Source organism: Marmota flaviventris, chromosome 6 (genome assembly GCF_047511675.1).
Source record: "Marmota flaviventris isolate mMarFla1 chromosome 6, mMarFla1.hap1, whole genome shotgun sequence".
Classification (NCBI taxonomy): Eukaryota; Metazoa; Chordata; class Mammalia; order Rodentia; family Sciuridae; genus Marmota; species Marmota flaviventris.
This window is the reverse complement of record NC_092503.1, coordinates 80,741,091-80,765,648: the sequence shown is the minus strand read 5'-3', so window position 1 is coordinate 80,765,648 and position 24,558 is coordinate 80,741,091. Positions and strand designations below refer to the sequence as shown.

Here is a 24,558-nt window from a genome sequence, read left to right as displayed (position 1 = left end):
CTTCTTTGTAAAATTAATTAGTACCCTTAATGGCCTTAGAAAACAAAGTGTGTAATATTAAACATCACTGAATATTTATTTCAGAGAACAAGGTATTGCTATGCCTCAGTGTTCTCATTGTGTAAGTGCATTATTATTATAATACAGAACTGTAGTTGGAGAAGAGAGGAGACAGGACTGAACCTATGTTTCTCCCTGGCCTACATACTCTGGAAATCTTTTCACTCTTATCTCTGATATAAGTTGTTTCTTTATCAACAAGATAGGCTCTGGAGCAGTCTATCAGGGATTAAATTTTAATTCCACAATTCATTCACTATATGATATTAGGCAATTTAATTCTGTTACTAAGTTTCCTCATCTGTAAAAGAGGCAAAATAGTAAGTAGGGTTTATAATAACCCCTTCATGCTAAATTTCCATACAAAAGCACTAAGGAAAATGCTTATTCCTAGAATTAGCCAAACTGCAAAGTCTTACAACACAGTTCTCAAGACAGTCCTCAATTTCAACAGCTTCTGTTGGCCCACTTCCAATATTGATAATTCACTGGAAGAATTCATAGAACTCACTGAAAACCACTGTTACCATTTATTACAGTGAAATGATACAAGAATCTAGGAGAGTTTCAATCTTTTAAGTTTTCCTTGTCCTCAGGAGGTTCTGCTGTTCAAGTATCAATGGGAGGTAGTATGCATGGAGTTATTATCAACTTGGAATGCTTGTTTGAGCTTCAGTGTCCAGAGTTTTTATTGAGACTTGATTACACAGTCATGGTTGATTGATTGATTGTCTATGAGGTTGAACTAAGTCTCTAGTTTTCCTCCTCTCCACTGACGTTAAGCTGATACCACCTGGCCCATGGGCTACCATGAGTCACTTTGTGGCATAAACGAACAGGTATGAACAAAACCTAGACCTCTCTTTATTACACAACCTGGCACAGAGTAAGTACTCTCCTAATGTTCATTTTATTATTAATTATCTTCTTTCTTCTATTAGAGGATCTCAAAATATTTTCCAATTTCTTCATTTTGTATTATGAAAATCTACAGATATACAGAAAAGAATATTACATAACTACTTGTATAGCTACTGCTAGATCCAACAATTAATATCATGCCATATTTATTTTATCTTTTAGATGACTGTGTATAATGTATGCATAAAGAACATGTATTGATAGATAAATATATAATTTTGTTGTATCATTTGAAAATAAGTTGCAGGTATCAAAACCATTCATCCCTAAAAACTTCAGCACACATGTCTTAAGAATAACCACAATATCATTATTACAATTTAGAAAACTAATAAAAATTCCCTAAAATGCCATATCCAGACTATATTCTAATTAAAGAAAAAAATATGAGTTAATTGAGGGAGACTCCTCTTTCCAAAAAAAAAAAAAAAAAAAAATGCTCATTCATCTGTGGAAGAATCTAGGGTGGCTTCTTGTTTCTTGCTGAATCAAGTCCAAACACTGGTGGCCACCATTCAAGGCTTTGTATGATTGTGAGTCTCACATACTTCCCCTACATTCCCACATACATTTACATAACATTTCCTGAGTGTTTATTCTGTGCCAGCCATGGTGCGGGGTGCTTTATGTGCACAATCTCAGTTCCCACTGCTTCCCACCAGCAACTCTGTGCTCCAGTTATGGGTGTCTCCATATCTTTCTGCACAAACTATGTGCACCATTATTGGGAGGAGTCATTCTGTCACCACAGAGGTTTGATTCCTTCCTTCCTTTCTTACTGAAGCTATGACATAGACTTTTAGAAGTTCCCTGGTTTGGGAGTCTTCAAATTGTATCCGATGGGATCCAGCCAATGAACTCTCGGGGCCACTTCAAGGGTGAGGCAATGGCCAGGAGGATGAGTTACTTCCCGCTCTGAAGCTCCACTACTACCACTGTGAAAGAATCATTCACATTCAGTTGCTTTAAAAGTGGCTTTAATCAAATCCAGTCTGATCATTTTACAGAAGAAATGGAAGTGCAAAACAGTGAATGGATTTGCTCAGATAGTCAAAGCTTGATTTTGAGAGAAGAACCTAACCTAAGGACTTTTGACTCCCCGTATATTACCCTCCGCCTCTGGAAAAGTTGCTTCCATGTTTAAATACATTCTTCTCTGGTCCATTCCAATCCCTTATAGGATCAGGAGCATCTACATTCCCTCCACCACTAAATCTCCCAGCTGCTCAAGATTCTGTTCTCTGGTCCCTTAGAACCCTTTTAGTCTGAACTGCACACATTCAACACTTAATTGTGTGCACTGGAAAATATTTTCTCCTCTTTTATATGTTTTAGTACTCTAAGAGTTGGGAGAATAACTTGGACTTTTAATTTGGTCCATGTAAATATTTAGTAAACACTCATTGATTAATTACTGTGTACCAGGCACCAATTAGGTACTTTGGAGGTCAAAAAGATGACTCCCTGCTTCCAGAGACTCAAATTCTACTTGTGTAAATAGATTGTGTTCTACAGTGTGAATGAAATGAAATGTCCTGTTCTGTGAGCAGGCAACAGGAAAGGCAACTCGTTGTGATAGAAATGATCGATAAAGTTCTTTGTTTCTATCCATCATGGATCATGCAGTAGACACTTGTTGATTGGCAGAGGGATTTACTCCATCTTAGTTCGATGAAATAGTATTCAAATTTGCTGCATTAAAAAAAAAATGAGGAAGGAGACCCTCAGGGTTATACAGTGGAGGAGGTAGAGAGAGAGGAGGGGAGGGGAGGGGAGAGGTGGGGAGGGGGGAGGGTGGAGGATGGGAAAGGCAGTGGAGCACAACAGACACTAGTATGGCAATTTGTAAATCAATGGATGTGTAACTGATGTGATTCTGCAATCTGTGTATGGGGTGAAGGTGGGAGTTCATAACCCACTTGAATCAAAGTGTGGAATATGATATGTCAAGAAATTTGTAATGTTTTGAACAACCCACAATAAAAAATTAAAAAAAAAGAAAAAAGATGGAACTGGAGATCATTATGTTAAACGAAATAAAGCAAGCACAAGAAAGTCAAGTACCATAAGATCTCACTCCTATGTGAAATTATAAACAACTTGATCTCATAGAGTTTAAGAGTAGAATGCTGGTTAACACAAGCTGGGGACAGCAGGGTAAAGAGGGATAGGCAGAGGTCGATGGGTACTAAGTTACAGGACAGATACAGATAGAAATTCTGATGTGCCATTGCACAGTAGAGTGAAAGAAAGGTTCTTGAATGTTTTTCCCGTAAAGGAATGATAAATGTTTGAGGAGACAAATTTGCTTACCCGGACTTAAACATTACACAACGTGTACATGTATCGAAACATCCGACGGTACCCCATAAATATTTTAAATATTTTACTTTTTATGCATGAGTCTTAAAATAAAGCAAAAAATAAATATGTTTCCAAAAAACTTAAAAAAAAAAAAATGAGAAGTGAATTTGGCTAAGGACCTATCTTGCCCATAATGGCAAAGAAGAAAATTTCATCTCTTTTCGGAGTTGTGATTACTCTGTAGGTGCAGGACTCAGAACACAGTGGCTGCTTAACAGTTACTTGTTGAACACTTCTTGGTGCTTTGTATATGCTGAGTAAGTCCATTTTTAAAAAGAGTACCATTCATTACCAATTTTTCCCATTGAATTCCATCAAAAACTGAAAGCATATTTTTAAATCACCTTATTCTGATTTAGTTCCCACTACTAGAAGATCTTACAAAATTCTCAGAAAAAAAGCAGTCCTTTTGAAATTCAAGGGAGATAGTTCCAAGAACAAAACTACAGCATATTATCACTAAAGTCAATCAGATTCTGTGATTTCCAACTCTGAGACCACCTTACTCTCATTGTTTATTCCCCCAAAACTCTGTTTTACCTGTTAGGTCATTCAAATTCCACTGGCCATTTGTGTGACAGACTGGAAACTTCTGATCCAAAAAGATATCAGTGGAAGAGCCATGAGAAGTACTCATGGCTAATTATTTCTTGGAAGTACAACTAGACGTTAATTATGCCAAACCCAAATTGTCATTTTTGGCAGGCACTCTATGGAAACCAGATGAATAATACTTAAAAAATGCTATTCAATAATTTAACTTATTTAGTTTATTGTGGCTTTGTTTATGGCTAACATCTGTTAGGGTCATTGAGATATAGTCCTGAAAAGGAAATCCATTAGAGGAATGACATCAAAGGTTTACTATGGAAGAAGTTAGGGATCTGTAATGGCTCATGTAAATATACATTTATTTATGTTACTATGTAATTAATGTAGACTTCCTTACTAGATTCCATGTTCCATAAGAGCAGGGAAACCTACCAACACCATTGTATCCCAGTACCTGATATTTATATGTTTAATATATTTTTGATGAACGTGTGAGCCTAAAAGAAGAATTTGATGCAATCTTGGAGCACTCTTTGCCCAGTAAAGCGTATTTGTTAAACATCAGGATGAACTCACAGAAGATATACTAATAAAATTTGCAAAGGGTAAAATAACTGGGGAAAAGGTATAGGTTGGGCAAAATAAAATCATTGTTACTGCAAACCTAAAAAAGAAGATAGGCATTTCCTATGTTCCACCTAATTGCAATTGTTTTGAATAATTTTTGCCCCCATTTCTCAACTCTGAATTCAAAGGCTCATTGAAATGCATCACATTTTAAAAAGAAATCGATTTCCTACAACAGTAGTCTATGAGGATGCATGAGAAAAAAAGAGGTGTTTCAAATTGGATGTGAAAGGCATCTTCAGATGTTTGAAGAAACTGCTGGGGAAGAATCAAGCTAATTCATATGCTTCCAATCCTAGCAGAACTGGGATAAAAAACTGGAAGCGACAGGGAGATAATTCTTGCTGTACCAATTAGAAACCATTCTCTAACTTTCAGAGCTGTTTGGGTGAGAACTTCTCAAAAACTGAAGGTGTTCAATCCATCTGAGCAACTCTGGGGAATCTAAGCCACATAAGAGAGAGAGTAGATGACCTCAGGTGTTGTTCCAATCTTTTTAGAGTTTATGCTTTGGCTTCAAAGAACTCATGAGCCCCATTAACCTAGATCCAAGAATATTTACCTCTAAGGGAATATCTTTTGTTCAGTTGTTAAGTACTTTATGATCTGAAAAGAAAGGTATTATATAGAGCATGATGCAATTTTTCTACAAGAGTGGAGTTGGACCTGTATTAAAAGTTAAGTATGTACATGAGCTGAATAAGTATTGTCACAAGAACGGTACCACAGCTAACAGAAAGAAGGTCTTAAAGTTATGGCACTAGTGTTTTCAAAGGTGTTAGCTAAATAAAAACTAAATGAGATAAAGATGGCTTAATTTTTTGCATTAATTCCAAGCAATACTGGCCAGAACTGTAGTGGATAGGGTTGGCTATACCATCCATTTAGCATAATTTGGAGATGAATATAGACTGCAGTGGTAACAACCCTAAGCCTGGTTCTTCCCTGACCATTGAAGACCACAGTCAATTCAACATTGCTTAGTGGGTCTCTATGTGTCAAGTACTGAAGGAGCAAGGGAGAATGAAACCATGCTGCCTGCCCTCAAGGAGCTAACATCCAGGCAGCCCCTCATTTTAGCTAATAATATTAATACTTCCCGAACTCTTACTTGTGTTACACCCTGTTCAGTCAATGCGATTTTTGTTCCCATTTGTAGATGGGGATGCTAAGGTAAGAGAGACTGAGTGAACAGTCTATGGTAACACAGTCAGTAAGAAACAGAGACAGGACTGAACTCAGGCACTCTGGCTTCAGAGTTCACAAGCTTAAAATGTACTTTGAAGTGAAGCACAATTCTTCCTTTCATGCTGTTCAGGGGAGACTCACTCATCCAAACTGACTGCTGACAACAAACGCATGTGATATATAATCATTGGAGATTGCCTACAAAACCCATTGATACTCATCCAATTCCAGTTCAATTAACGCATACGGAAAACCTACAGCATATTAGGTACTATGCTGATTTCACAGTAACCATCTCATTCAACCCTAATGCCTTTGTCAAGCAAATATTATCTCTATTTTAGAGATGAGAATATTGAGAGGTGGAAGTTGACCTATCTAGTTTCATATAGTTTCTGAGTAGTAGTACTGGTATTTAAACCCAGGTTTCCAGATTCTAAGTGTTTTCTAAGTAACATAATAAATGCCATTTTTTAAATAAAGAGTACAAGTCTGTGGTTGTTAGGACATTTGAAGTCATGCAAGCATCATCATCATTTAATTCCAACATTTCCATCACCCCCAAAAGACACACCCTGCCTCATTAGCTGTCATTTCTCATTTCTTTTTCCCACAGCTCCTACTGTGTCTCTATGCCTTTTATAGACATTTCATATAAATGGAAACAAAAAAATATGTGGCCTTTTATGCCTACCTTCTCTTACTTAGTATATTGTGCTTGGTATATTGTTTTCAAGGTTCATCTGCTTTGTTTTGTTTTGTTTTAATCTACTTATTTGTCGATGGCCATCTGGATTGTTTTCACTTTGGGGCTATTATAAAAAGCGCTCTTACTACACTCATATACAAGTTTTTGTGTGAACATGTTTTCAGTTCCCTTGGATATATTCCTAATATTGGAATTGCTGGATGATAAGGTAACTCTGTTTGACTTTCTGAGGAGCTACCAAACTTTTTTCCAAAAAGGCTATACCATTTTACATTCCCACCAGCAATGAATAAAAGCTCCAGTTTCTTCATACTATCACTAATCCTGGTTATTTTCCTTCTGTTATTGTTACAGCCATCCCAGTGGGTGTAAACTAATCTTATTATGTTTTGAAAGGCATTTCAAATGACTTATGTTGACCATCCCTTCATGCACTTATTGGCTATTGTTGTGTTTTTGAAGATATGTCTATTCAAATCCTTTCCCTATTTTTAAATTGTATTTTTCAAAAAATTTTTTTATTTGGTCTTTTTAGATATACATGACAGTAGAGTCTATTTTGACATATTTATACAAACATGGAGTATATCTTATTCTAATTAGGATCCCAATCTTGTGGTTGTACATGATGTGGAGATTCCAAAGTGGATTGTCTTTTAGAAGTCATTTATATAGCCTGGATTCGAGACCCTTATCAGATATATGATTTGAGAATATTTTCTCCCAGAAATCTGTGTGTTGTCTTTATTTTCTTAGTTTTTAATTTTGACACCATCTAATTTTTGTTTTTTTGTGCCTTTGGTGTCATGCTTAAGAAATCATTGCCCAGTTCAAGGGCATGAAGGTTAAAATGTAAAAATCATCTTTAAGACTTTCTTTTCTGCCATAAGGGAGAGATGCATGATCACAAATTTCTCTTTGCTGTTTTAAGTGAACCAAAGCCACTATTTGGTGTGGAAAATTGGGCTTATATTTTTACGAGGGGATAGGAACATGACATTAAATTAAAGAATTCATAAATTATCTCTTAAATTGATAATTTATATAAAGTGCTTATTATAGGGCACCAAATAAGTTCTGGATATTATTACCTTAATCATTATAATTATCCTGAGGTTTAAAAATCAATGTTCTGAATAAAATAATAGAAAATAATAAAAACTTGGGATTCATGACTAAGAAAAAAGCATTAGAAGAAAAGACACATTAACATGTGATGGCTGAGAATTGAGATGGCTTCCCTAAGCCTGCTCATCTGGTAATCTAAAGGGTAGCACTTACACCTCTAGCCAAGAGAAAAGCCCACTAATTTTGACTATCTTCGTTTATACCTTGTTTCAAACTTATTATATCAATGTACAGTCAGGATTTTAAGGGATGGTTTACATATTATTAGAACAATGTATCTTGACTTTTGGTTCATATTATCCTACCACAGTACTGGCAATTTGTGGGACACATTCCTCTTGAAGCCCCTCTTACTCCAACAGAATCCATTGGGCACAATCTATTGCAAGCAACTTGTCCTAGCTTTGGCACTGTATTAGTCAGGTCTTCAGGTTTGGGGGACCAATTTGAGGTTCTTGGTTGTTCTGGGGGAGCTGTCAGTACTACAGTATTCATAGGCATACTGTAGTATGTGGTAATAATACCCATGTACTTAGACATATACCAGTATTCCACACAGAACTCTTGATTGTTGTATGTTTGAAATAAAAGTAATAGCATCAATAGTCAATGATTTAAAACTCTGCTTCCTCAATAGAAAAACAGAAATCAGAATTCACTGAATTCAAATGGTCAATAAACACAAGTTCAATTTAACCAGTAAGACAAAAATTGAAAATTATAACTGGCATATTTCTCACTTATTAGGTTGGTAAAAATTAGAGTTTGGCAAAGGTGGAAGAGATGGCATTCATAAGCTGTTGGTGGGAGTGGCGTTTGGTACATCGATTTTGGTAGTCCTCAAAATGTCAAATGTACATTTCCTTTGATTTAGACATTCCATTTCTAGGAAAACAATTTAGCTTAGCAGAAAAACATAAGTAGACAAAACTTTGTGTACAAACATGTTTGTTGTAGTTTCATTGGTAACACTGAAATATTGGAAATATAGGAATGTGCTAGGTGTGGAGGTACACACCTGTTATCCCAGTGACTTAGGAAACTGAGGCAGGAGGATTGTAAGTTTTAGGTCAGTCTCAGTAACTTAGTGAACCTGTCTCAAAACAAAAAAAAAAAAAAATAAATAAAAGAGCTGGGGATACAGCTCACTGATAAAGTGCCCCTGCATTCAAACCCCAGTATTTGGAAAAAAATAAAAAATAAACAAGAAATAGAAAAAAAAAAATCTTTATCTTCAACTGGACTTTATGGTTGAATAAACTCAAACATAGTGTGATTCATTCTTTTAAAAAATTTATGTGCGTACGTATGTGTATGTGCATACGTATGTGTATGTGCATGCACACATATGTACTTATATACACACACAAATAGACAAAATGGTATGCAGTTATTACCTCTGGGATGTAGAAATGGGGGAAAGGAAGAGTTTAATGGTTTGCTTTTTGCTTTATGTATTATTATAATGTCTGATATTTAAAAAAATCACTTGTATCACTTTTATAATTTTTAAAAAGTAAATCTAAAGTGCACTTCTGAATTGGAAACTAGCCAGCAATGTACTTCAATTGTGTTATTAATGGCACTTTAAATATATTTTTTGTAAAGTGTTCACAGGATACCAGATATTTTTCTTTGAAGTGAAAACTGTTTGGGGAATCTCTAAAACTCAGGAGTTAAGGTACAAATGAACAGAAACCAAGGAAACTAGAGATGAGATTATCTTGTACATAATATGACAATGACAGACTTGTACAATGACCCAAGTTTAAGTTCTTATCAACAAAATACATGCTAGAGGGGGGACCTTGTTTTGTTGACAATATAACACACAAGCCTCTAAAGTCCTAAGGGTCAACCGTGTTTTTGCAGAAACTACTCTACATCTTAAAAGATGCTAGTCTTCAGTTAAGTGGAATCCAGACAATTCAGCTTTCCTGAGGTGCTGACAGTTTCCAAGCTTCTGAAGGGATCACAACAATAACAACACATTTAGAGAGCACCTCTTCTGTTCCTGGCATTGCTCTGTTCCTTCTGTAGACAGAAGGATACTATTTAAAAGTCAAAGGTTGAACAGTCTGGATTTTCCCCTTCCAGTATGTCACACGCACCCCACACTCCCACTTCTTAGCCTAGAAAAGAACTCTAATAATATCTATGCCAACCCTCCTCTCAGACTGATGCAAGGCTGCAGTTTGGTCATGCTGGCTGAAGAGCTTTTAGAGCTGTGAAGTCCTCGATGAAGAGGTCAGCATTTTAGCACAGATGTGACTCTGTCATTTTGAAAGTGGGAGATTTTCAAAGATGAGCATGTATTTAGGTTTTTTATGGCTTGGCAGAACTGTATCTTGTTTTTAAAGACTTTAAAAACACTGGTATTTTAAAGCTTTTATTATATATTGAAGTTGCATCTGATATAAAGTGAGTTAGATGTAATCCTTCTACACTAGAAGTCACAGATGTTTTATTAAAATAATACCAATGTTAAAGGTCAAAAAATTAAAAACAGTCCTGTTTGACTTTTTAGAGATATCGTCATGGGACAGACTAGAAATTCCTTACATCATTTGCAATAATAAAATGAAACTATCCCTCAACTTAGTAAAAATACTAAGAGGCAGGTAATTTGCAGACAAGAAAACCTTTTATTTTAAACCACAAATAGACAGCAGGTGGCCACAACTATCCATGTTTCATTAAAATCACATAAAACCTAGGTACAAAAGCACCACTGATTATTGCTCTAGAAAAACTGCATGAAAAATTTAAATACGCACAGTAAAAACACCACATATGCACAGGACCAAGTTTTTTAAAGCAAATGTATGGAATGCTGAGTCAATTTTACATACAGCTTCCAATATTAAATTGATATTTATTTTGCTTGAGGATGATGGAGATTTCCAAAAAGTACTATGAGAGGGCAAAATGTCCATCCTTATAGATTTTGTATGCCAACTAGTGGACTCCTAAAAAATTAGCATTTACAAAATACTTGGTAAAAATAGCTTTTAAAAGTTGTCTCAAGAGGTACATAAAATCAACCCCAATTTTCATGATAATTCATTCTCTCTCGTTATCTACAGATTCAGTTTTCTGTGCCTGTGAAAAAGAAAGAAAAAAGGATATAGTTATCACTTAAACTATGATAGCCAAGGAAAAGTCCACCCACTAACACACACGCTTTTGAACATATGTTTTTTGCAGCTCTACTGTACAACCTACTTCAACTCTGGGTGGAGAACAGACAAGGCAGGAGCACATGATGCCAACACTCTGCTGCGTTTATTGCTCTCTGCTTTTCAAACAGCCACAGAAACCTTACCTGCAAACCCCCATTGCTCATAATAAAAAAAATCACACTACTATCTGATTCTAGTCACTGCAAACATGCAGAATTTTCTACTGTACCCTTAACTCTCACTGTTTCAATCTGCCCCTTTACTGACAGTGTGCTGGGTGGGGTACTTCTGGAGGCTGAGACATTAACAGTTGAGCGAGAGATGTGGATCTGCAATAACATTACAGGCAATAAAAAGAGACATTATGAACATGCTATCACCGGCTGAAGGATTGAGCAGTTTTTAAGACACTGATTCAATCAGTGGGAGGTATTTATGGAAAGTACCTCTTCAGCTTTAGTTTCACCATTTTCAGATGGTGTAGTACCTTCCTTTCCAGCTTCCTGCTTTTCCTCCTTCTTTCCTTTAGCACCTCTGCTAATCTTTGTTCCAGGTTCTTTCTAACAGAAGATCAAAGCACAAGGAAACACAATATGTTAGCCAAGATCAATTAACCTCTGTCCAAGTACAATTATGCCCACCATGGTGGCCTTTTAGAGGAAACTGAGGACCCAGTTATTCTGAGTTTTGACTGAGTTACACTGAGTCTCCATGAAAATCTAATAGCCTGCTTTGAAAGCCCATTGGACTTTCCCTTTCCTTGGAAAACAAGATGGCAGCCCTCATTTACTGGTTGGGTGGACCACCTCTCCATAGTGAGAAGTGATTCTGCCATTGAGAGGGCAGCAGCAGGACATGGTGACACAGGAAACAGAGCTGGGGAGAACCTGGCTTTGGTGACTTTGCTGCTGCTTTCCAACAAGACATCTCATATGGAGATATGTGGCTTGCATGACTTGAAAGCTGAGAAAGCACTTGAAAACAAAGGCTCAGATGAGAAAAAGTTTCCTAATTTTAAGACCAAGCTACCTAAGTGAGTTCTGTTTCTGAAATCAACGACTCACATCACCATACAGTTTCAGGCAATTCACAACAGGAATGGTGCTCTGAAGGGCAGAGCACAGAAAAGCAATTTGGGGGGTAAGTTCTTGATAATTATATACTTCAGTTTCCTCACCTGCAAAACAGGATGTTTATATCTACTTCAACTGAGTTGATGTGAGTGTTATATGGTCAAACAATCAGAACAGTGTCTGGCATAGTATGAGCTAATTATTTACCAATTATCTGCTGGCATTAATGAGTATTTTGTTATTATTAGTTATGAGACTGGCCTTCTACCAGCAGTTATGTGAGGTCAGAAGCCCCTCCCTGCAGGCCCATCCAGGAACCGTGTGAACTGCATGTTCTGAGGCAGCTGCCAACACCCCCGTGGACACGAGGCTTCCCAGAGCAACCTGCTCTGACTTCCTGCACCTCATTGACCAAATGGAAAACACATTCAGCTAAAGCATAAAACTGTGCTTTATGCCTTTTAAGAAAACCCATAATAGTGGTAATGGCTTTCTGGTCAGAACATTTTAGCCTGAACCATTAAACATGGAGTTTCCTTGGATGATTTTGGGGTAAGGAATTATAATTTATTCATTGTTTAAAAAACCAAAGGTGGGAGGAAGGGAGCACCTCTTACCTTAGCAGATGCTTTTCTTGGTTTAGGTTCAGGTTTTGGTGGAGCAGGTTTCTGCAAAGATAAATTATACAAATGCCGACAAGGAGGATTGTCAGCACTAAGAGGAACTCAAAAGGACTGCAAAGACAACTGTCCATTTTGAGTTCTACTTTATTCATTCAAAGGCAATTGCACCCTATTTTCAGCATCAGGGAATAGCATAAAGACTTTGGCATTTCATTAACTATTTTCATCCTGGGTTTGCAAGCCAATGGCAGGTGAGATTGAAAGCCGACTCATTATTCCCGAGTCCAGAATAGCTCTCTGGGAACAGAGTTAAGCTTCTATCACTGATGTCTCTGTAATTCCTTTTATCACAGCATAGCAGCAAGAGGAATGACTCAGGCCCTTGGCCAAACGGCTCAATGAATTCAGTCGCATTGGCTGTCCCCAAAGTCTAGAAACCACAGCACAATCACAGGCAAAGCCCATCTAATAATGAAGGCTGCTGTCTCTGAAGTAGTTCAAACCACTTCCAAATCCTTCCCACTCTGATGTAGATTTCAACTTCTCTATCCAAGCTTCTTCTTACTTTCATCCTTTCCCATGCCAGCTTAAGGTGACAATCTCTCGCCCACTCAGACACTGAGCTCATTTGTCACTACTGCTTTCATTAGAACACAATTATAGTGATAACATGTTCACTGTTGGCTCCTAAAGTTTAAGAGTTTGCAGCTATATTAGCAAGAGAGCCCTCTAGGAACTATTTTCTCCTGTCTTATGTGGTTTCTCTCCTATTCTCATAAGCAGTTCCTAAAGCCCTCTGGCCATGGTTCTTCCTCCATAGAGCCAGCTCCACAGGGTCTGAGACCAAGAGGCACTTGTGGGCACTGGGGAAAGATAACCAGTTTAAACCATGGGTTCTCTGTAGATATTTTCAGGCAAATATTCTCATAGAGCTAGAAAAAAATGTACATTTTCTCCAAGCACTAGAAGAATGGTTTTTAAATAGAAAACACTGGCCAGGGTCTCTTTCTATGGAGAAAAAATTTATGTCCCTCCTCTAAGTCTCCAAGAGGTTAAGGGTCATATTGAATCTGGCCCTTTTCATCCAGGGCATAAAGTGAAACTATAAGCAATGCAACTCCAGAAGACAGACTGCTAGAAATGACTTTTCAAATACCAAAAATAAAACTGAGCTTGAAAAGTAAGGAATGTTTTTATTAATCTTTTTACACCCTAAATCTGCAGACTGTTCCCCAAATAAAGCAGCTTTCATTGATCCTAAATTTTCACGATCTAAAACACTTGTTATTCTAAGTTTTGACATATTAATAGACACATTTTCTCAATTTACAATGAGTAATTTCTTTTTATATTTTCTATGAGACAGACCTTTCACCCTGCCTCAACAGTCAGTGATTTTGATGGGACCAAGAGTGGAAGTTGTGTAGTTTATAATACTGCTAGCCTTGGAGGAGGTTGTGTTGGCACACAGAGTGATCTCAGTGGAAGGGGCTCATATAGCTGGTTCCTGGCATTCAGGGCAAGTCTTCTTTTAAATTTTGGTTTTCCTTTGACATACAAGGACCATTCCTTTAACTGACTAGAGGTTCACAACAGCACCTGTAGTTCTTAAATCCTTCTGCTGGCTCTGATACCTCTACCTTACAAGAACTCAAGTGAAACACTGGCTCACTTAAACCAAACTCAGCTACAATTCTGAACTTGTGACCAGTCCTAATACCCACTTCCGTGTACAGGTATGGGCTGTGGACAAAATCCAGCTTGCAGCTCTTATAACATCTAGTGTCAGGATAAACACTATCAGCCAACAGGTCAAGCCCTTTCTCCCACCTTCCCAGTGAGCTGCTTGGGCTGCAGGAATCTGACCAAAATCCTCCACTAAAGTCAGACTGATCTGTCTGCTGGTAGAATGAGGACCAGTACATCAGGAGGGCAGCACGGTGGAGCACAAGAGCCAGTGTAGTGTACACACAGGCTGGCAAGGAAGAGTGAAGCACAGCTATGGTTGAGGCTCCACCACACCTGCCCATTCCAGTTTTAATTCTAATCCCCACTCACAGAAGACTCCAAGTAACAAGGTAAAAATCACTACATTTCCAAAAATGTTCCAGGTCTGAAATGAGGCTAAAGTGTATGGTTTCAGACTGCATTCTGATGCTGGCATAAAATGTTCTAAAGTATGAGTTGTGGGCAAAACATCAGAAATCTTGTCTACTTCAGCACATCAGGTATACAGTTTAAAGACAATGATTTTGCTTAAGGTACTTCTTTCATTGCAGAGATCTAGCAATATCAAACAACACCCTGGGCTTTATTTTCCTGGTCATAGCACTGGTCACTGATTTTCACTGATACATCTGATTAAGTGAACTGCTTGGTAAACATGGGTCAGATTTGATAGAAATTGTGACCCTAAGTAATTTTCAAAAATAAAATAAAGAAACTCAAGGGAAATACCACCTTAATCTTCCTTTTGCTGTTTTGCTTTAGACAAAGGGAAAATGTACACATAAGAAGAAACACCAAAGGGGTTCTGAGGCACTTACTGCTGACAATCTGGCAGACCGTCTCGTGGGCTACAAAAGGAATGGAAAAAACAAAAACATTTTTGTAATTACATACAACCAAGTTGACTTTTAAAAAATTATTCTTGACATATCCTACTTTGTTGATAGAATGTAATATATGACTTCCATTACCCTCTCCAGGTGAAACGCACCCAAGTTGCCTGGGTACCATAATAACTCCAGACAAAGTGTTCCTAAAGAGGTGTAGGCACAATGTTCACATAATTGGCGTCTACCAATTAGGGGCATGGTGAGAAAAAAGGGAAAGGAAGTTGACTTTTGACTCCATCCTAAACCATAAACTTTTCTTTTGTGATAAAATTGAAGTTTAAGAAATGGTCTCTAGTCTTATTCTTGTTCTTTAAAAATGGAACTGAAGCTTACAAATTAATACAAGAAGACATATAATAAGAAACAAAAATAGCAGGAGTCTCCCATTTTTTGCTATGTCGGAAGAGAGAGAATGACTAAGAATCTTCACAGCTAATAAGGAAGAAAGACTTCTTTGTGCCTATAACAAAACAAATACACTTATCTACTAAAAAAGATGTCAAAGATTTAACTAAAGTAAAAAGTTCACTTATCCTTTAATTTCAAAGTTTAGAAAACCAAGAGAGGGACTGTACAGATTAGATACTGATATTGAACTTAAAGTCTGGATTTTTTTTTTCAGAAAATTTTTCTTCAAGGATAGTACAAGTTAATAGCAAATGAGACTGTAAAGAAAATTTAAAATAACAGAACTGTCCTAGGTGCTTCAGTGATAACACACAGAATTGATATTCTACTTACCATCCAGCAGAAACTGGCTCCCCAGGGGATTTCACATTCTAAAACCACATTTGCCCTTCTTTACAAGTATTTCAGAAATAAATACTCCATACATTTTGTCTGTTTATTCACTGCTCCATCTCCAGAAGAATAGTATACTACCCAACAAACAGTACATACTCAAAAATACTTGCTGAGTAAATTCTTACTCCCTTATGAAGACTTTGCCTCATTATGATAGCTTGAATGTTTCCAATACTTTTTCTTGAGGAGGGTAGCAAAAGTGGAAAATAGGAACCTGTGCCATGATTGCAAGGAATCATGGAAATTCTTGAAGTCGTGCTTAGGTCAGTCACACCAAACTGGAAGAAATATTTCTTGCCACTTCCACATCGCATTTCTTACTGAAAACAGCCAGAGAATCTAAATTCATCTTTCTTTAAACTACAGAAGGAAATGAAGAACCAGAGTCTCCATGAATAATTTTAACCTTGGGGTCTCAAGGAAAGATCAGAGCTGGACTTAAGGCCAGCTAGCAGAATGTGCTGAGAATAGGTGACTGTGCAGGTTAAGTGGTTGACGGGGATACATTCACTGCCCAGAGCAGGAGGATGTATGGGGTCAGCACACAGCTCGATCACTGCCCTGGGATTACCAGGAGAGAAGGGTGTGTATGACATTCTCCATGGGAAATACCACAGTGCTTGCTATGATTATCATAGATGCATTTTGATGATGCACCCACAAGTCTCTGGGAATCAGACCCAAATCCTTCAGTGTCTTTCCCAGGATAGTCAAGCACATTACCTGGTTATCACTGAAAAAGAGGTAACATTTTCCCTTTAACCGGGCAATAGTGGGTGTCTTGTGTTTCTTCAACATGCTGAGCATGAAGGAGCAAAGGAGGATCCACCATTACTAAACAGAGCTCAGCTTCAAAGCTTCTGTATTGCCTCAAGAACTATTGTCACCATCTCACAAGTACAGAAAGCAGCATGTTATCCTCCAGGAAGAAAAGTGGAAGCCTCTATGCTAAAGAGAAGTGAATGGGCCTTATGTGAATCCCCCTGCCTGGTTGTCAGCAGATGGCACCATGTTGACTGCACCTCATTGTTCACCCCTTCTGTTTCAAATCTACCACTACTGTACAGGACAATCTTTCTCTTGGGCTGGGGATGTGGCTCAAGCGGTAGCATGCTCGCCTGGCATGCGTGCAGCCCGGGTTCGATCCTCAGCACCACATACAAACAAAGATGTTGTGTCCGCCGAAAACTAAAAAATAAATATTAAAATTCTCTCTTCTCTCTCTCTTTGAAAAAAAAATAAAAAAAAAAATCTTTCTCTTATATTTTGGTAGTTCCAGTGTCTAGCAGGGGGCCCTCAATATATGTTGAAATGAAAAGAAGTGGCCATAAATTAGTATATTACTAATTTACTCTCTAATGTGGGCCTGACAAGGAGCCAAGCGTGTTTGCCTGTCAACTAGTGGTCCTGTGTAAAATCTCACTGAAGTGGGACAAAGTCGTGAAGAATTCCCTTTCTGTGACGATCTTGCTCTTCCCCATGTGAACACCTGAACACATTGAATAGGCTGAGTGGTGTCAGAAAGCTCTTGTATTTCCAGGCGGACATTCCAATGCTGCTGCTATGCAGGGCCTGAAAGGACTTAGTTCAAGTTCAGTACAAGAGTTCCAAAATAAAAAGCTTAATTAATTAATGCAAAAACAAAGCTTCCCTCTATAAGCTGTCTAAACCAGTCAGTCTCTAAAAAGCATTATCTTTTACTGTAAAATTATTTTATGACTTCCTGCCTAAAATTAACCAGCTCTTCTATGTTATAAAAAAAAAAGACTTTTCTTATGATTTTCTTTCTAGCAACCACTACAAGAGATTTTCTTTTTCATGCAAACAGTGAAGGCAGAGACTAACCTTTCACTCAGTCAGCAGTACTGATTATGCATGCAAGTGTGGACGCCTTCCTGGAAAGTTCCATCAGCTTTCACAGCCTTAACATCTATAAATGATTGAACTATATTTATTGGATATGAAATAGACTAGACTGCTATTTTTTCCTTGTTAAAACACTAGCATTTGAAGTACTTAAATTAACACTCAGGCTGGTTGGGTAGGACTAGGAAAAAAGAAGATATTAAGAATTTCTCTTCATTTGTTGATTAAGTGTGAAACCTCAGGAAAAGCAGGCAAAACAATGACACTCAGAGAAGAAGAAGGCTTTTAGAATGACAAGTCACCGGTCCGGTGTAATTGTGCACACATGTAATCCCAACTACTTGGGAGGCTGAAGCAGAAGGGTAGCCTACTTGGGCAACCTACTGAGATCCTGCCTAATAAAGCGGAAAAAAAGAGAAAGGACTGGGGATGTAGCCCAGTGGTAGAGTGCTTAAATAGAATGGTCAAGGCCCTGGGTTCAATCTTCAGTTAAAAAAAAAAAAAGCATGAACCATGAGATTGACAGACATCAATACAATAAAGTTGATGGTTTATTACTATGGTTTCTGGTGTTGGGCACGTTAGAATCATCCAATAATAATTTGATTAATTGATCATTCCCTAGGTTGGAGAAAATTCTGGTGAAGGCTATCCTGAAATACATGAAATCTTCCAAGTTGCAAAAATAGCAACAAGTCTAATCTCACAAAAACAAAAGTTCCCAGAGATAGCTAGATTCAAGGAGAATCATTAGAATTTGTTGAATATTGCTTCAAAGGTATGGATCATTCTATTGGAAGTAGTCTTATTTTCATGAGATTTCTTTTGCTCCTAAGCCTGACCATGTACTTCTAATCAAAACCCAAAAGTCAAGTTGCTTTGAATTCTCAAAGACAAGTGAGAAGGTAAATAGAAATTGCCTTCTTTTTAAAACTGGGAAGTAGGGAAAGATAGAGCCTTGGATGGGCAATGGAGAAGACTGGAAACTGGATTTACTGTATCTTTATGAATGCCAAAAAGGCAAATGGGACAGAGGATTTTGGATCAGGAGATTCAGCTATCTTTACTGGTTCCACAACTAGTGAGCAAATTGTTTTCTCTCTGACAACCTTATTTGCGCTAGTTAAAACAGGGATAATAACATCTCCTTGTTATCAACACAGCACTTCTCCAGCATTTGCTATTCCCTCACCTCAGTTTATTTTTCTTTATAGCAAATATCCAACTATTTTGCTTTATCCCTACCATAATGGAAGCTTTGCAAAGTCTGGAATTTTGGGGTTTTGTTTCCTGTGGGATCCATGGGACCTAAAATAGTGCTTGGCATATTTTAGGTGCTCATATATTTTTGTTAAGAAATAAATCTGGAGCTAGGGGTATAGCTCAGTGGAAAAGCATGAGCCTAGAATGCTTAAGGCCCAGGGTTTGATCTCTAGCACAAGAAAGAAAGAAGAAAAAAAAGAAAGAAAGAAAGAAAGAAAAGGAAGGAAGGAATCTTAGGGCTATTGTATGGATCAGACAAAATAATGAATGTGAAAAGGTTTATAAACTGTTCAAATAATGATCATAATATATGGTTTCAGCTATTGTCCAAGTCTCCTGAAGTACTGTACAGTCTGCACAATGCCCTTCAAATACCTCAGCAGTGGTGGAAGACTTTCAAAAGAGGATCCCCCTTTGTAATTGTTTTCTATTCAGTAGAGTCAAAGCTGTGCATACTCAATGACATACCTGGAAAATTCAGCTTGAACTGAATTTCAATTCAATAGAAAAAAAAAATCAATCAGTGTATTCTCTGACAGTTTTTACCAAAAGTCACCAGCTCAGTGACTGACCTTTTCACTTTTCCAGCAATTGTGCTGACATCTTGTAGACATAGCATGAGTTTTAATCTGGTCTTGGCTTAAATGACAGGTAAAGAGTCTTGTTATGAAAATATTTTTGTTACTAATAATATTAAAAATACACAAAATAAATAGAAACAAAATAGAAAAAATAAAATAACAAAAGCATAATATAAATAAATAATAAATAAATAAATAATAAAAGTCCTTGGGCTAAACATATATGTATAAATAAATATGTATGTATATACATGTATATATGACAGCTATGTAAGCAATATATATATTTTATATTTATTCTAAACAGCATGATTTGCTTGTAGCGTAGAGGGATTGGGAAGACTTTCTGTTTTCAATTATCTATAATGATTTCTAGATTTTCTGATTGACAGATCAACTAAAATGTCAGTCTTCAAGGAGAAACCCAAACACTTTTCTTTGGTAAATAAATTTAAAAACATTAAGGTTAATTACACTAAAGAACTATCATAAAAATCATACTTTGCCATTTTCCAAGAAGTATTCCAAAAAGTATTTCCTAAGTGTTTAGGGTTGGCTTTTATTATTTGGGGTTGGTTCTAGTATTTGTATGGTGATTTGACTTTGGATCACAAACTTCATGACTATGCCAAACTCGGGAAGACAGTGAATGCCAGGTATATAATGGACGCCATTGCTTTCTTCGTTTTTTTTTTTTTTTTTTTTCAGTACTGAGGATTGAACTCTTGATTGTTAGACAGGCACTCTATCATTGAGCTACACCCTACCCTTTTTATTTTGAGATGGGGATTCAATAAATTCTTTAGGCTGGACTCAAACTTGTGATCTTCCTGCTCTGACCTCTTGAGCAGCTGGGATTACAGGTGTATGCCACCATGCCCAGCTAGGTACATGGGATGGTAAAGACAGGCACTTTTGTTTGCTTTGCTTTTAGATTACTTCTTTATAGTTTCTGCTAAAGAGTTTCCATTTGGCAGAATTAATTTCCTTGTACAAATCTTGTGATGGCGTTATGACAAACTTCTCTGAATTATGAACTATGATGTGAATCACTAATTAAAGAATCTGTAACTGGATATTGTTTCTGTCTTTTTCAAGTTTATAAGTGCAAGGGTAAGAGCAGTAGTTCTCCACACACTGTAAAGCTCTGTGCAAAAGGGAAGGGCTTTCATCATAGATACATCTCATTTCCTACTTTTCAGTCCATCTCCTTTCAAATGGTCATAATATTATCAACAAGGCTCAAACACAAGCATTTCTCTCAAGTTCCTGGCCTTTTGGAGGTTTCTGTATTTTAATACAAAGTATCTTTGATTCATTGCCTAATTGGTTATCCTAATACCCTAAGAGTTTTCTTAATTAAAAACAAAAGCTTTACTATTTTGACATATTATATATCCTTCCACAGTTTTTGATCTTAGAGGAGAATCCTCCTAGGTGAATATTTAGAATCTAAAGAGTAATTGATAATTCATTCACTGGAGCAGAAAATTTATGAAATCAACAGTCTTTCATTTTCTTGCTATGAATGGAAGACTTTGTTCTCCAATATGAATTACCTATTATCTCACTCCCCAAAAGGAATTCTTTCAGTATCTGCTTTGATAGACAACAGAACTAACAGGTAGAAACATAAACAACATAGTAATTGGAAAATATCTCAATCAGTGTACCCTGATGAAATATACTTTGGTCAAACAAGATGATACCCACACACTTATCTGATTTATGTAGTATCGACAATTTTTTTTGGTATGGGCATTGATTATGAATTCAGGGGCACTCTACTACTGAGCCACATTCCCAGTCCTATTTCATATTTTATTTAGAGACAGGGTCTCACTGACTTACTTAGTGCCTCACTGTTGCTGAGGCTGGCTTTGATCCACCTGCCTCAGCCTCCTGAGCTGCTGGTTTGAGAGGCATGTGCCACCACACCCGGCTCAGCAATGTTATTACAACAGTGTTCATTTAGATATAGACAATCATATTAAACATTTCAACATAAAGAATTAAAAAGAGGATGTCAAAGATACACTTACCTCCTGTTTGGTTACTTTGGATCCATCTTTGCCCTCTGTATTCTCTGGGGACTAGAAAGAAAATAGTTCAGTGAATTGTATTTAAATTGGAAATCACATATTAATGATTAAAATATACAAAGCTATTTTGATTCCTGGGATCAAATAAGCCAACAGATTTTTTTTTGTAAGGAAAAATAAATTTATGAAAAGATTTATTTTTACATACACACACACACAGCATTTAGCTGCATAATTGTTCTACTTTTAAAACAGGAATGGGAAAGAATAAATATGAGCCCTTGTTCTCAGTACATGCACACCCTAAGCAAATTTTCATTTATCTTCAATAAGTCCATCACAGTCAAAGAGCAAGGACTCAGTAGTCAGTGGCAGGGGTGCCTGGGATCCACCCCCTTGTTTCACTTGCTTGCTCTAACAATTTGTCCTTGAAGATAAGGGCAGGATGCTGGTAAAACCAAGGTCAACTACAGAAGCATATTTTCATCCCATATCTTCCTTTCTTTGATTTCTAGCTCATTTTGAGATATGACTTGACAGATTTACTATTTTTCCATATCCATCTCCAGCATCTCCACTACATTCCCAGTCTCAGCATGACAGGAAAGCACCTTGCCACCCCCAGATGATTTGTTTCCATATTTTGATCCATCCCCTGGGGCAGCACCTGCCCATCCTGTGACAGCTCAAACCTAACAGGAAGCAAAACTTGCACACAACCATGGGGGAAATATAACTTATATTTTCTTTATATATTAAAGTGAAATGTATTTGAGATTTATAAGAATTTCACATATCCCAATATATTTCTATTGGTTAAGAGTTAAAATATGAGAGACAATTAAATTAATACAAAATTAAACTATTTAACACAGTTTACAACTACATAATGCTGGAAGGTAAATACTCCTGCAGCATAAATGGGCAGCTGATATGAACAGAGCATCAGAAAAGATACAAACAGTGAACCCACATTTGGCAGAATGTTTGGCTTAGCAAAATAAAACAGCCATGTGGCAATGCCTTATCTAATAAAATGAGAACAAAATTTACAAGGTCATAAAACCCACTGTTCAGTGGAGCTGGTCACATGAAATTATATAATCATTTCAAAGAACAACCTGGCATCATGAAAAAGACACACAGGACTAATCAGATGACAACTCAGTAATTTCAATTTTCAGACCAGATTCAAAAAAAGAAACTCCACTAAAATATGGGTTAATTGTACTTTTTCTAATATGGAGAATAAATTCAATAAATAATAGAGAATTACTTAAACTATGTAACTATTAATGCAATGGGATTAAAATAGGCTATCTGAATATACAGAAAGTATATAAAATAATGCTAAATTTAAAAGCTTACATAAATTTAGTAAGCAAGACATGGTCCCAAGTAAATAAACAAATCTTAGAGCAGAAACTTCCAAGGCAAAGTATACAGGGAGCGTTCTCTTCTCCCTGGAGCTGTTACCTACAACTTTTCAGAGCCTTTCATGTCTATGAAGATACCTCCTGTTTTCCAAGTGGAACAATTGTTTTCCCCTCTGCCAGGGAGCCTCTTGTGTTCTGAGGGGAAACAACTTCCTCTTTTCTGCTCCCCACTCTCACACAGGAAAGTTTGCATCACAGACCTTGAATTGCACTGGTCAGTTGAGTGATAGACCATGAAACCTGAGCAAGTCTGAGCATATGAACATGATTCCTACATGGGCCATTTAGCTTTGCTCACTTCCATGGTTACAAACTCAATGCTTCTGGTCCCACACCAGACCTTCTGACTGTCTGGGAATGCCGCTCTCATTCATACCTATAAGGTCACTCAGTAGATTTCAGTCTGGGGTACCCTCTACCTGTAATAGTTAGGAAGTTAAGGAAGCAGCACATAGCTATTATCAGGAAAAAATATGCTAATGACATTATTTTTAAAATTTTCAAGGCAGTATATTAGAGGCAAGCAATATGATCAAGAGATCAGTCTCTAAACACTGATCCAATAATGTTTTTACTGGATGAAAATTACTTAAAAAGAAGAAAGTAGGAAAAACTGCATCAAAAAAGCAGGTATACTGAAAATGTTAATGCCTTTGGATGAATGAACGTTAAGACTCTAGAAGTGATGTGTTACAACTCTAGATGAAAATCTCTCCAAAAGAGCTTTCTATGAATAAGAATATAAAAAATTACAATTAAGAATAACATATCTTTACACTGGGATCAGTATCAAGACACTTGGCTTGAAATTTGTCTCTCTACCTAGGAGGTATAAGATTAGGGGTGATGACTTGATCACAGAGGCTCATTCTCTTCACCCATGAATGACAGATGATAATGACATCTAACTCAAAAGGTCATGCTCATGATCAAATGAGAGATTAGAGAAAGCATTTCTTAAACTGAATTGTTACACAGATGCTATGAAACAGAAAAGACACAAGATCTTAAGTTGTCTTCTGAATTATAACATATGAAATTATATTCAATAGATATTCAGATATTGATCACATTTCCTTAAGTCCAGATTCCATGTAAATTGGTCATCTGTTTTCTGTTACCTCACAGGTATACTATTTTGGAAAGACCCCCTACTATAGGATGTTGATTTCATAAATTTATAATTATCCCCCTCTACCATTTTTTACACTTAGTCATGTGGGTAGAGAAAGGAGGAGGCCATGGTATGAAGAGATTGAAACAAAAGCCCAGTGCATTTTGTCCCCATCAGTTGTAAGGAATGACAAAGAAAGTGGGAAAGGAAGTGCATGCAGGGGATCTCTGATATACCTCAACCTTCTAATGGGCTATGTGAAGAATGAGGTGAGTTAAATGGGCTGCAGGGAATACCAAGGCAAAGGGGTTTTGCCCAATTTACCAGGACACAGCAGGCTTACACTAATCCAGTTTGAACCAAGAACAGTCAATAGGGTGAGAACCATGGACAAACAAAAATGTCTA

The 24,558-nt window shown here is 37.0% G+C and overlaps 1 protein-coding gene across 3 annotated transcripts in view; it reads right to left on the bottom strand.

The window, feature by feature from the left end:
• Window positions 1-10,174: 10,174 nt before the first annotated feature.
• Hmgn3 (high mobility group nucleosomal binding domain 3) overlaps window positions 10,175-24,558 on the bottom strand; it is a 28,978-nt gene continuing 14,594 nt past the window's right edge. Inside the window, exons 2-7 of one of the 3 annotated variants that reach the window (XM_071613245.1) lie at window positions 21,602-21,652; window positions 14,974-15,003; window positions 12,422-12,472; window positions 11,178-11,291; window positions 10,961-11,060; window positions 10,175-10,651 (exon numbers count right to left, since the gene is read on the bottom strand). In XM_071613245.1, the coding sequence (XP_071469346.1) occupies window positions 10,638-10,651; window positions 10,961-11,060; window positions 11,178-11,291; window positions 12,422-12,472; window positions 14,974-15,003; window positions 21,602-21,652 (360 nt within the window). In that variant the 3' untranslated portion in view covers window positions 10,175-10,637. Of the gene's footprint in view, window positions 11,061-11,177; window positions 11,292-12,421; window positions 12,473-14,973; window positions 15,004-21,601; window positions 21,653-24,558 lie in introns of all 3 variants that reach the window. The other 2 variants (XM_071613244.1, XM_027928193.3) reach the window with 2 other exon arrangements.